Here is a 14,777-nt window from a genome sequence, read left to right on the forward strand (position 1 = left end):
CAGATATTGTGTGAAAGTACATAGAGATAGACTGTGGCTATATAAACAATACTTAACAATGAGATGATTCCTAAAAGTAAAATAGGCTGCCTTTGTAAATATTGAGCTCCCCATCACTATAGCTAGGTATGACTACTTGTTGGGAATATTGGAAGGAAGCTCCTTTTCAAGTAAGAATTGGACTATATTGTTTTCTTTTGTTCTTTCTACTGCTGATATTGTATGATTCTAGTGAATTAAAAAGATCTTTTGGAAGGAGCTAAAATCTACAGGAGTCACTTCACCACCTGAGTGCGTATGAAAGACATCACATAAAGGAATAGTTTGTTAATCTGAAATACCCATAAACCACACACTTTTGAGGGCTTTTTTAGACAACAAACCAGTGGGGAAATATGGAAGGGGTGTGTCAGTAAGAATTTTTCTGTAAGATAGAATTTAAAGTAAAGTAGATTTATTTTCTAATCAGTCAAATATGAAGATGAAAATCTGGTTTAGCTTTATGTGGCTGAGAACAATTGATTATTATGATTGAGATTAGTATGATATTGAGATTAAGATGCAATTGAGCTAAAGCTAATGAGAAAGACAAAAAATTTGTAACTAGTTTTTTTTTTAAAGTTCATTTGTTAAGTATCATCTAAAATAAAATTTTTCTAATGTTAGGTTCTAAATCTATTTTGTTGGAATTTTCAAAATAGTTATCAGGATCTTGAAAAGTGAATATCTGCTAATTCAGATCAAAAGAAGGAAAATATTTCTTGTCACTTGGTTCAGGTGTTCCTTAATTGTAAGAAAACTACTTGAAAAGGAGGAGGGAAATTCAACCTTATTAATGCTGATCTTGAAAACTTAGTGGTCAAGGAAAACAAGTGTGTTAGATTATAAGTCGATTAGAGACAGAGATCTTGATGTCCTGTTTAATTAATTACAATTAATAAAATAAAGTAAGGACAAACATTGTCATTTCTTTGGTCACTCTAAATGTTCTGGGACTGGAAAAAGGCAAGTCATTGGAAATTAAATGGATATATTTATAGACTTTTTTTACTTTATCAGCAAACTATTTTCCAGTCATGATGTGTTTGCACACTGCTTCCATGTAACAAACATTTAAGGAAGTTAATATTTAATGAAAATTTCAGTGTCCATGACAATATTACCACCATGACAACTGAGCTAAAATGTCCATCTTGGACTTGGAAATCACAGTACATGGGAATTTCAACTATGGAGATATAAATTAAACACTGATTATACAGGATATCCCAAAAGACTTAGTATATTTTTAAGCTATTAATGTTGAAAACTTTTGGGATACCTTGTATTTAAATTATAAATGAATACTTCCCCTTAACTTTCTAGAAATAGATTGCTAGAAATAGCAGAAGTGACAGGTATGTACCATCATGTACCTTTCTTTGGGTCAGCTAGATGACATGGAGAATAGAGTGTTAGCCTTGAAATCAGGATGATCTGGGCGAGTCAATTAACCACTGTTTACCTCAGTTTCCTCATCTATAAATGGGAATAATAAGAAAAAATCCCACAGGGTTACTGTGAGAATCAAATGAGCTAATATATGTAAAATGCTTAGTATAGTGCCTACAATGTAATCTCTATATAAATATTAGATTATATTATTGTTATTTTGTTAGGTGCATAGGTAACTCTCTTGGGGATCAGATGAAAGTCCTTTCAGTACCAGGATCATTCATTTATATTCTATGTTCCATAGTTAAAGAAAAGTGCTGGATAACTGGAAAGCATCCAAAGAGGACAAGCAATACAGCCAAGAAAAGAAGAGAGTAAGTTAGTTCTATGCTCTATACAGGTCAATGGCAAGGACTGGGGAAAATTTGGCCTAAAGAAGAAAAGCCTTAGGAGGAACATGGTGGCTCTTTTCAAGTATATGAATAAGGGTCTATCATGTAGAAGAGAGATTAGATTTTTAGAGAATAGAATTGAGGCAGTGGAGTGAAGGAACAATGAGGGAAATTTTATGCTAATGTCACAAAAATTTCCTAACAATTAGAAATATTCATACATGGAGTACTCTGTCTCCAAGATAATAGGTTTCCCTTGGCTAATGTTATTTTAACAAAGACTCAATGATCACTTACCAGGTCTGTTTTGGTAGAGATTCATTTTTGGCTCTGAGTTGAACTAGATGCACTATGAAGTAAAATTCTGATTCTCTCATTCTTCTGGAGTTGAAAACTTTGCAGCTGGAATTCTGACAGAGACCCTGATGATGACAAAGAAGAAGAGGCAGAAGAGGAAGACAAAGAAAAGGAGAAGGAGAAAGAGAAGGAGAAGAGGGGGGGGAAAGAAGGAGGAGGATAACGATAAGAACAAGATGATGAAGAAGAAAAACAAGAAGAAAAAGAAGAGTAAGAGGAGGAGAAAAAAGAGCTAATACTTCAAATTACAAAATCAATTTTAAGAAATCTAAACATACTGTAATGATGGATAATAAGTAATAAAAATTATAATTGATAAGAATAAATTAAAATCCTGAACTTAAATTTAAAAACAAAATGTCCATATAGATAGAAAGAGAAGTTTTTAAAAATATTTTATATGAAAAAAAAGCCTTGTGGTTTTGATTAAAATCCTAGTTTGAGCCAATGAGATAATTGGGTACAAAAACGTTTTAAAATATTTATGAGACCTTAGCTACTATCCAATAAAATTTAAGTTCTTTGAGACAAGGGATTGTTTTGTTAAAAAAAAAAATCCTGAATAAAACATTGAGCACAACCTTCTATTTGTCATGTGAGAAATGGTCAAAGAAAGTGGGCTTGTTTAACCTAGATAAGAAACATCTCAGAGTTGAACTGACAGCTTCCTTCAAGTATTTGAAGAGTCATCATGTGGAAGAGAGGATACAGACTTTTTCTGTGTAATTCAAAAGGACCAAACAAAAATAGTTTGGGGAAATTTATTTGTGAGGTGGTAGTAGTGGTATAATGATTTAACATTTTTTTTAAAAAGCAACTTTTATAACATTTAGAATTATCTAAAATAGAGTGAAGTGAGTTCTCTATCACTTAAATTATATAAGTATGCACTGAATAACTACCTGTCCAAAAATGTTGCAGAGGAGATTGCTACAATAGGTGAAAGATTAGTCAAGTAGTCTCTAAAATTATTGTTTTTTGTTTGTTGTTGTTGATACTTTCTCCAGTTTTAAGGATCTATCATATTGCCCAACAGAAAACAAGTGCAATTGGAATTCACAGTACCATTTGGTACTTTTATAACCAATATTGAACTATGATTAAATCCAAGCTTTTTAAGTAACATTATTCAATTTGAATCTTTTGGGGAAATCAAAACCTTCCCAGGGCATGTTGATGATCTAAATATCTCTGTTCAGTTTTTATACACAAAGTCATTGCAATCCATTTCTTTCCATCCTATGATTTCCCCTATAGTAAGAAACCTGATAACTTCTAACTTAGTAAAGGAGAGTGGCTTCTTCCCAGAATTATGAATACATTATATAACTGTTAAGTTAATGAGAGAACAAAAAAAAAAAACAATAGAACACATCCCTATATTTGCCTATACTGTACTCTATTATTGTTTTTTTTTTTTCTCATCAGAGTAAGGTTTTTTCCCCACCAGGCTATCCTTCTGAAAAGTAGAACTTGGACTTTTGAAGCTAGACTTTTATATTGAGAGTTTTATATTGAATAGCCATTTAATTACTGTCACACATAGGATCTGGTACAGAACTACTCTTTGCAGTTACAAAGTAGCCAAACAAAATAGTGTATAGAGCATATTTGAACAGAGAACAGCAACATCTTTAAGTAGAAACAATATGGTTTTTCCTGTAGCTAATTTCACTGTAACTATGTTGAATCCCTTTTAATCTAATGCTTGAATATTGCTTAGCATCATTTATTCAGTGAGCTACAATACCTGAAAATAATAGCAATGATCCTGGACAGTTCTGGTTCAATCTCCACTAAGAATGTAGATAGTACCAAACAAAAGGAAAATGATTATTGCATTTCTATTATGCAATTGAAATACTGAAGTAAAAAAGCAAATGTAATAAAATTAAAATTAATATTTTGAAATTATATTTTGGTTACAGGAAACTTATATAATAGCAGAAATAGAGAATTTATTTTGGTTTTTCTTCTGTATGTTTAATGGGAAAAGATAAGATATGATATTATATTTTAATGAGCATTTTGATCTTTGTCACCTTAATCTAAATTCTACTTGGAATGTTATTATTCTCAGTAAGTTACTTTTCCTTGCCTCCAAAAAACTGAGAAGAAAGAGAATGGTAACTGAATTCTTGTCATTGCAGGCGAATTTGGAGAAGTGTACAAAAGGACGTCTGAAACTGCCAGGAAAGAGGGAGATCTATGTGGCTATCAAAACGCTGAAGGCAGGATACTCAGAAAAGCAGCGTCGAGACTTCCTGAGCGAGGCCAGCATCATGGGCAGTTTGATCATCCAAATATAATCCGGCTAGAAGGAGTGGTGACCAAGAGCCGTCCTGTCATGATCATCACAGAATTTATGGAGAATGGAGCATTGGACTCCTTCCTCAGGGTAAGAATGAGCCTAGTGACCATCTTGGTAAAAGATAAAGTGACTACCCATGTGGAAAGTAGGTATCCTTTTGGCAGACTTGTTATAAAATTAAGAGTAATAACTATGATGAAGAGAAGAAAGAAGAGAATGCTATATAAATGTTACTTTCAGTTTTGTAGAATGTTTGACAAATGCTATCTCTTTTGATCCTTATAACAATCCTAAGAGATAACAGTATTTTTACCCTCATTTTACAGATGAAGAAACTGAGACTGAAGAGAAGTTAAAGTGACTTGTGCTAGACAGTATCTGAAGCAGAATTTGAACTCAGGGCCAGCACTCTATCTCTTACATGACCTAACTGTATACCTATCTTTGTATCATCTAAGAAAGAGGTCCAATAGACCATAAAAGAAGATCTAGTGACGCAGTAGCTAAGCCTAGGCAAAATGAAATGACCTAAATTAGAAGGAAAGTAACAGGGAAAATAGAATGTCTAAACACACACATTTTCCAACTGTTCTCCACAAGAAATGTAGAAAATTCCACCAGTACTTCTAAATTGTGTCCACTGACTTTAGTCTCAACATTATTTGCAGATTTGTGTTCTGACCGTGTAGTAAGCTACCATGAGAAGTCCATTTCCAGGATTGCAGTTTGGTAGTATCAGAATAGTTTGTCATTGGTGGCATAAATCATGACCTATACTGCTCAGTTCATTCTTGCATATAAATAGCACAGGGGGATAAAAAATTCAGCAACTTATCAGCTGTGTGACCATGAACAAGTCATTTAAGAGCTATGAACCTGTCATCTATAAAATGGAGATTGAACCAAGCATAATGGCATACACTTGTATTTTATTTTATTGGGGATCACTTGAGCACTAGAGTTCTGAGGTACAGTAGGGCTAAAGTGGAAGTAAGGGTAAGAATGGTTCCATGAGCAAACTGAAACAGAGGGTCACCAGACTATTCAAAGAAGAAGAACCTCCCATGCAAATCAGCAGTGAAATTGGGACTATGTGTATCCTTTTTACTTCTAATTTGGGTGAAATAATATTTCTTCATCTGAAAAAAAAAAAAAAAAGCTAGCACTATTCCCTTATCTGGAGTAGTTTCCCTTTCTAAAGTAGCATGCTAACTTCTAGCATAAGAAGATATAGAAGAAAAAGTAAGAAAAAGAAAGAAGGAGGGGCAGCAAGGTGGCACAGTGGATAGAGCACCAGCCTTGAATTCAGAAGGACCAGAGTTCAAATCTGGTCTCAGACACTTAACACTTCCTAGCTGTGCGACCCTGGGGAAGTCACTTAATCCCAGCGGGGGGAGGGGGGAAGTTGGTGGAAAAAGGGAGGAGGAGGAGGAGAAAGAGGAGGAAAAGAAGAAGAGGAGGAGGAGAAAAAGAAGAAGAAAAGTGGATAATAGCACTCTCATTTTAGAGGAGTTTTGTGAGAACCAAATGATAACATAGAGTTATTTACAAATTTTAAAATGCTGTAAATTTTGTAATAATGATTATTATTGTTGTTGCTTAATATTATGCTAATGCATCCACAAAATACTTTATACACAATCTCATTTGATTTTTAATACAATCATCTGAAAATGTAGTACAAATATTATTAACTCTCTCTTCATAGATGAAGAAACCAAAACTCAAAGGGATTTTCATGGCTCCTTACCTCTGCCTCTTCCAATCTCTAATTTCCCTCAAGACACTAAAGTGCTACCTGTATTCTCATTTTCCCTAATGCCTCAAGCTACTACTACTGTTCAAGTATAATTATATTGTATCTATTGTTTACATACTTAGAAATGTGTCCATTGTCTCCTCCTTAGACTATAAATACTACAAGAGCAGACATTGCTTCATTTATATCATGAGCAGAATTCCCCAAAGTTAATTTAATGCCTTGCCCACAATTGGTGCCTAAGACATGTTCATTAATTGATTTATTAATTAAACAACAGCACAACTGGGCAGGCCTTCTAATTTTAAGACCAGTATTCTTTCTTCTATATCATAAAGGACTTCTTGCCAGGATATGATTCTAGCATATGGGAAATGCTAACAATTCAGTAAGTCTAAATCAGGAATCCTGCAAATGGCTAAGAATGACTGTGAGAATGACTTTCTCTGAAGTATGGGCTGTGTATACTTGTAACAGTTCCAAGCAACACACAAAAGCTGATTGGTAAATTTTCAACATTGGCACTCCTACCCTGAAATTTGGCAAATTCTACAAAAAAAAAGAGCTTAGTTAATTATTTTGTGGATTGTCTAGATTTAAGAAAATGTTAATAATGCAGACTGAAATTAAAGGTTAATTTTAAAGTAAACTTAAAGTGGGTACATTTTACTTTTTCCCCTGGAGAGTTGGTTGTTGAATGTTTATTAAGCACATCTTATCCTTTAGGTCAATCATGGCCTACTTTGTAGTGTGAGATAAATGCTATGGAGTCAGCAATAAACCTGGAAAAGAATCAACCTGTTGTAGTCAACTTGACTTACAGGATCAAAATTTGACCAAATAACAACAAAAACCTACAAATAAAAGTTGACTTTACATTTTGCTCTACAAGCAGTATATTGTCTAATGAGGCACTGGTGGATAAAGAGAGAGAGAAATAAAACTAGGAGACTGGCCAGTCCTGTGAAGGATTAAAATAGAATGTTACCCCCACTCAATATCTGACACTCCATGGAATAATCATGATGTCTGACAAGACATGGTTTGAAAGATAGTTCTTGTATAAAAAGATTTCATCTTCCTCCTCCATGCATTTCAATACGTATCTCCATGTTTGCAATAAATTCAATGGATTCCCTTTTCTACTCCATACTGTAGAATCCCTTGCTCTCTTCAAAGCACAACTTAGACATTACTTACCTTCTCGCTTTGTACATGGTAGGCATTTATTATTATTTTTTATTGTTGTTGAATTGAATTGAATTGAAACATGGCTGGCAAACTTAAACAAAATTAGGAATAATGAAGTCCTGAATTGGAGCCAGACAATCCACTGACACTAAACCAAGACTCATTGTTATGCAAGTCCACTGGGCTAGCCATGTGTAGAGAATGGATGACAACAGAATCCTCAAGTAGCTGCTCTGTGGATAGCTGAAGGTTGGGAGAAGAGAACAATCTAAGGACATCCTTTAACTTCCAATTATGTGATGCTACTGTGGCCTGCTGGAAAACATGAGCAGCATATAAGTTGCCTCACAGTCATGAGGAATGGGAGAGATCTTTGGGAATATATACATATTACAAATGTGTATATATATATATATATATATATATACATACACACACATACACACACACACACACACACACACACACATATAACAACAACAAACAAAAAAAACTCAGCAACAACTATCACCGTAGCTACAAATCAAAGTATAATTTACCACTAGCAACATTATGGGACATTTCCCATGTCTTTTTAGCCACCTCTGCACACATATAAGCAGTTGTTCTCAGAGATGTCCTACATGTGTGGAACAGTTCTTTTTGTACATTGGTTAGTAACCTGGTGTATGCTCTGTTTTATAATGAAAGCAGTACATAAAAGCAAATCTAAGGACTTACGCATTTTGATTTTTTCATGATTAGAATAGAATTTGGGGAGACAAAACATTCTTGGAAACTGTTTTATGATCTCCTTTCTTATCAATTTCTTTTGGTTGGGATTTTATTCTGCTTTTCTAAAACACACAAACCGGAAATTATAAGATCCTCATGTTCCAGAGAACCATTTTCTAAGGTCAGAAAATAACAAAAAACACCCCCCCCCCAAAAAAAAAAAAGAACCCTTATTGTTCACTTTAGGCTCAGGAACAGTGAGACATTTTTTACTTTTTTCTCCTCTATGTAAAAGTAAGGCTTAATTTGTAATAGTGGGAAATCCAAGAGCAAGATGGAAATAGAGAAAAGCAGAAAACAAAGTACAAAAAGGAAAAAGAGGAGAACAAATAAGAGGAATAAGCTAAACAATTAAGAAAGAAGTAGGATATCTCTCATCTTTTCTTTTCAAAGCATGAGGGCAAGTAATCCATAAATGCAATTTCAGTCTTAATATCAAACCCTGGAGTATACCAACAGTAATTGATATATCTAGGGCTTGATAAAATTGAAAAGTAGGTCATCAGTTCAGTTCTATGGGGCCTGTCTTTTGAGGAGTAGGATAAATTTGATATTTCATTTCTGAGTAAAATGAAAAAGGGTTAGTTCTTAAGTTACATATCTTCCTTTTAGCTCTTGACTTTTTCTTATATTTATTTTCATTGAAGGATAGCAGTGTCTTTAGGTCCAACTCAGCTTTCTGGGACACCTATGTAGCCAATTATCTATTCAAGACATCAGAAATGATCCTACTCTTTTTTTTTTTTTTTTTTGGCCACTCACATTGATTTTTACATTCCAGAGAGACTACAAAAATAAAATTATTTGTCCGTATATTAAAATGGTTCATTTTGTGTTCCTAAAATATCTATGCTTGGATCTTACAGTGAATAAATGTATATTTAAACATTTACTTTCTGGAATTTAATCTGGTACACCTCTCCTGATCATCGAACCAGTTTTCAAATATTCTTGAACAATGGTTCAAAGAAGATTAACAGATGCCAGGATATCTTGATAAGCAACCTCTCTATCCCTATGTCAATTGATGTCTCTTATCCAAAGAGAAATAGAACTGAATTTATCTCTTTGAGTTATCTAGTCAAGACAAAATGGAAATATCCCCACTGTAAGCCAAGATATCTCATTCCCATGTGGAAAAATAAGTCCACTGAATGGAGTTGCATAATAATTTTTACTCTTCTACTTACCATAACTATCTCCTGGGACAAATTATAACTTCTCAGGACATTCCCTTCTCTGTCTGTACAAAGATGAAAGAAGATTAGATGATATCTAAGCTTCTTCCAATTCTAATATTTTCTGTGCTTTTTCCTTAAACAAAATGAGTTTCATGTGGACAGATTGTTTGAAAAGGGGTCTATAAAGCTTATATCATCTCTAGCTAGTGTAGCATCAGAAAGTTGCTCTAATTCAAGTAAAGAAAGTAATTTCAGTTTAAAAACTATTAACTATAGGGAAGAAAATTCAAATTGTATATTGCTCAGATATACCCCCATCCATCCATCCATGGATTTATTGACAGTGTTAAGTACTCAACCATTCCAGATTATTTTCCAAAGTAATATTCAGAAAGGTGATCATTCATTCATGCATTTCAAAACAAATTTTTATAGTTTATTTACCTTTTTAAAAAATTAATGCTACCCATTTGGGAAGTTTGTTATACATTTGTAAAATCTAAATGTAACAGTGAAAAATATGTTTTTCTTGTATATGTGTGTCTTATGTTCCTAAATAAATTAAAAACTGCATAAGGGCATGATAATATCACATTTTTACTTAATATCTCTCATAGTGCTAAAATAGTGTTCAATAAATATGTTCTGGCTACTCCATTGTTTATGAATTGACTCAAGAACCAGAATATTATAAACATAAAGGCCTTATTTCATATAACACTGAATGGCCTAACATAGGAAGGTGATAGATTCCAATCTGCTGAGATCAAGATATGCTTTCATCTCATGAAAGAGGAGCCAGTAGGACTGAGAGGTCAGGGCTTCACCTGAGAATGTCCTTCCCCATCAATTCTATTTTGACAGCCCTCTCTGGGGAAGTCTTCCAATAAATCTGTGCCTTTTGCAGAGAAGGAGTTCCTTGCAACTTCAGGGTCAACCTTGTATGTCCTCATTTCATCTCATCTTGTGTCTGAAGCAATATGAGGCAATAGTGCTTTTCTGTTTGACAGTCTAGCCTGTGTTGGCCCCAGAAACCATATAAGAAATTGATTTTAATTTGAAAAAAGAAAGAAAATAGAAAGCAATTCTCCAAAGATTTGAGATATGTTATTCCAGAGTAAAGCAGTTAGATGCAGAGACATGGCAAACATGGTTGAATATGTTTGCAAAAATGGACCTTTACAAAGCTGTTAAAATTAAAAAAAAAAAAACCCAAAACAAAACAATTGAAATCCCCCAAAAGTTTCCACAAGGTAATTTCCTTGGTCATTTCCACCATATGTTGTCTACTGTCATAGGGAGCAGGGAAAACAATGAATCAGAACCAGTCATTCATTCAAACAGTTAGTAGTTAAGTGGCTATTATGGGAAGTCCTACAGCAGAGAAGAAAAGAAACATTCTGCTCTTGAGGACTTTACAGATGAATGAGAAGAAGCAGTAAACTATACAGACAAATATAATGCATTGTAGAGTATAATAATTACAGAAAAGAAGAATAGACAATGCTAAGAGAACAAATGAGAGACATTGCTTACAGATGCATAAGATTGAAGTTGAAGTAGAAAATTCATTTTTATCACATGTGGAAACAATGAAAAGTTAGGCTTTTTGGTTTATTTTTTATTCAATTGAATGACAATTTCTCCCATCGTTTTACAGCGAAGAGACAATAAAAAATATGAACTAGATAGAAGACATGTAGCATAAATTCAGGTTGAGAAGTAATGTCTTTAAAATTTGCATGGGGAAAAAACTGAAGAGAAGGATGAGGATGGACCAATGAGAAAAAATCCAATAATTATTCTTTATATAGAATATATATTCTGAGATAAGAAATTTTCAAATGCATTGTTTATTGGCATATATGTGTATATATAATTTAAAGCAAACATCTTAACTGATACTGATGCAATATTTTTGATGTTCATCCTTTATACTTTAAGACTTTAAGGAAGGTATAGGGTCTGAGCTTATGATTTCATTGCTATTGAGAATTCCTAAGCAGAGAAACTTCCTTCACCAATGAGAACAAGCATATTTTTGCAGTTTACAGTCTTAGAAAGTTTCCTGAGGCATTGAACATGGAAACAATTTACCTAAATCCACACAGCCAATACTGTCAGAAGCAGGAGTACTTCCATTTACTGACTATGGCACTGAAGGCAAATGTTATTCTTTCCTTTTTATATCTGAACAAAACAAGGCAAAGAGTTGAAGAAATAGATGTCAGGCCATATAATCAAGGACAAAACTAGTACCAGAGTTCATGTCCTAACTCTAGTGAGATCTTTGACTATATTCTGTTGTTATACTATAGCATGATTATGGAGAGATGATGATGAATATGATGGTGTCATATATAGGGGGAAAGAAGAGGTGCTACATTTTTGTTAATTTATCTTATCTATTGACCACTATGTAAAGAGTATGTATAAAAGTATGTATAGGGAAATGTGACACAAATGCAAATCAGACTCTATGTGCTTAGAATCTCTGCCCATGCCAGTACTTCCCTTAGTTATTTGTGAAATGGATCTTCCTAAAGCACAGATTCAATCATGTCACCCATCTATTCAATAAACTCCAGTGGTTCTTTAGGACTTCAGGTCAAATATAAAATCTATTTTTATCCAAAATTCTTCCTAATCTAGCCTCCACTTTTTACCTATCCAGTCTGCTATACCCTATACCCCACCCATACATATTCCAAAATTCAGGACACCTGTTTTTTTGCTATCTGGGAATTTATTCTGGCTGCCCTTCATGGCTGACCCTCCTCATAGTCACCCTGTGACTTCTTTCAGATCCTATCTAAAATCCTACCTTCTTCAGAAACTTTTCCTGATTTCTCTTAATGCTAGTATCTGGTTTCTTTTGATTATTTCCAATTTATCCTGCATATGTCTTGTTAATACATAGCTGTCAACATGTTTCTTCCATTAAACTTTGAGCTTCTAGAGGTCAGGAATGTTATTTCTTGTTTGTTCGTTTTTGCCTTTCTTTGTATCCCCAGCACATATAGTCATGCTTAGTAAGTATTTATTAACTAACTTTCTAAAAAGCATACAATATAATAGAATAAATAATAGACACATAAAAATACAAACTAATTTATGTAGCAATTGAAAAAATGGGAACTTTAGAATAAGAGAACTAGAACTTAAATATTGACTACACTACTTGCTCTCTGTTGAACTCAGAAGAATTATTTAACCTTTAAAAAATGGAGAGGTGGTCATAAATGCTCTCCCAGGTTCTTTCTAGCTCAGAATTGATAATCCATTGATATAAAATCTCTGAGAGGGACTAAGTACATAACTACTGACTCATCTTGCCTAGATTATATTAGTCAAGGAAGACATGGTGAGGAAGGTGAGGGATTTCTTTCTTTTTTTTTCTGAGATGATTAGGGTTAAATAACTTATCTAGGGTCACACAGCTAGTAAATGTTAAGTGTCTGAGGCCAGATTTGAACTCAAGTTCACCTGATTCCAAGGATGGTACTCTATCCAATCTACCATCTAGCTGCTCCTGGTTGAGGAACTTTGGTTTGAACAGCAGAATATTCCAGAGAAAGAACAACATGAGAGGAGTCTTGAGGAAATTGATGAGCATCACAGGGACAGTTAATAGGGGGAGAATTAGATTGTGAGATATGTGCTGGATCTAGATTTAAGAAAAAAGCTGGATAAGTCAATTCATCTCTCTGAGTCTCAGTTTTCTCATCATCAGCATGGAGTTAATAATACCCACTTGTTACTGTGATGAGGATGAAATGAGATAATTCTTATCTATCTTAAGGAGCTCTATCAATGTCACCTATTTCTTTGGCCTGAGGGGAAGTCTGAAATAAGGAATAAAGGGAATAAGAGCTTTACAATTTCTAAAATGCTTCCTTTTTTTATTATGATGATCTAAGTACTTTTTAAAAATGTCTAATTACAGCAAAATGATGGGCAGTTCACAGTGATCCAGCTGGTGGGGATGCTCAGGGGTATTGCTGCTGGTATGAAGTACCTTTCGGAGATGAATTATGTGCACCGGGACCTGGCTGCTAGGAATATTCTTGTCAATAGTAACCTAGTGTGCAAAGTATCTGACTTTGGCCTCTCCCGCTACCTACAGGATGATACCTCGGACCCCACCTACACCAGCTCCTTGGTGAGTCTGCACTTCATTCCTTGAGAATGTAACAATATATTAACAATAGTATTTTAAACTTTCTTATATGAAGACAACACCTCCTACTTACTCTATCATCAATGAGATATACTCAGGGGGATACAGGGTGGGGAGGAAGTATTTCCCACAACTTGTTATGGGTTTGTAGAGAATCAGTCATCTGGCATTTAATACCTCATGTTAGCAATGCATACGTTTGTAAAATGGCTAGCAAGAGAGAGTAAAGGATGCATGGTTCTATGGCTTCATAGAGAATAAGATTAACTGATTCCCAAGGGTACCAGCTTCAGAACCTTAGTCTCATCTCTGTGAGACACTGTTCTAACTAACCACTGATAGCATAACAATGTCAGTGGATTCTCACATTATAGAAATCTCCTAGGTCATCTCCTGGCTTCTAGGCAGGACTGGCATCAAACCATATTAGATTAAGATTAGATTCTGCACGTATGTTATTGCCTGAATAACTATAACTTACTTTTGTCTGAATTTACCTTTATTTTTCAGGCAAAAATAGATTCTGAATTTCCCACATACACACCTTCAGCCAACCAAATTATTTAGATTAATCAACAATTCAACCAACAAATGTGTTTTAATGGCTTATTGTGTGCCAAGAACTGTGTTAGATTTGGAATAAAAAAGACAAAAGGGAAATAGTCCCTCCCTTCAAGAGATTTACATTATTTTGGGAGTGGGAAGTAATATATATGTATGTATATATATATATATATATATATATATATATATATATATATATATATATATATACATATGCACACACACACACACACACATATATATATATGACTGGACATACACACGCACGCATACATACACATATATATGACATATATATGACATACATACACACATGTGTGTATGTGTATGCATGCGTGTGTATGTCCAGTCATTTAAATCGTGTTCAACTCTCCATGACCCCATCTGGTGTTGCTAGGAATATTCTTTTCAGAGACTGGTTTGCCACTTCCTTCTCCAGCTTATTTTACAGATGGGAAAACCACAGTAGAGTTGAGTGACTTGTTCAGGGGATAACTAGTTAATGTCTGAGGCCAGATTTGAACTCAGGAAGATTTGTCTTTCTGACTTCAGGCCCAGTACTCTTATCCACTGTACCACCCAGTTGCCCTATTTATGTTATATGCACACACACTTACACATACGCACATACACA

The 14,777-nt window shown here is 34.2% G+C and overlaps 1 protein-coding gene across 1 annotated transcript in view; it reads left to right on the forward strand.

The window, feature by feature from the left end:
• The window catches only part of EPHB1 (EPH receptor B1), a 430,280-nt gene that overhangs the window by 357,718 nt on the left and 57,785 nt on the right, over positions 1-14,777 (forward strand). Inside the window, 4 exon segments of the mRNA XM_074302116.1 lie at positions 4,334-4,353; positions 4,355-4,463; positions 4,466-4,581; positions 13,346-13,561. Coding sequence (XP_074158217.1) covers positions 4,334-4,353; positions 4,355-4,463; positions 4,466-4,581; positions 13,346-13,561 — 461 coding nt within the window.

Source organism: Sminthopsis crassicaudata, chromosome 3 (assembly GCF_048593235.1).
Source record: "Sminthopsis crassicaudata isolate SCR6 chromosome 3, ASM4859323v1, whole genome shotgun sequence".
Classification (NCBI taxonomy): domain Eukaryota; kingdom Metazoa; phylum Chordata; class Mammalia; order Dasyuromorphia; family Dasyuridae; genus Sminthopsis; species Sminthopsis crassicaudata.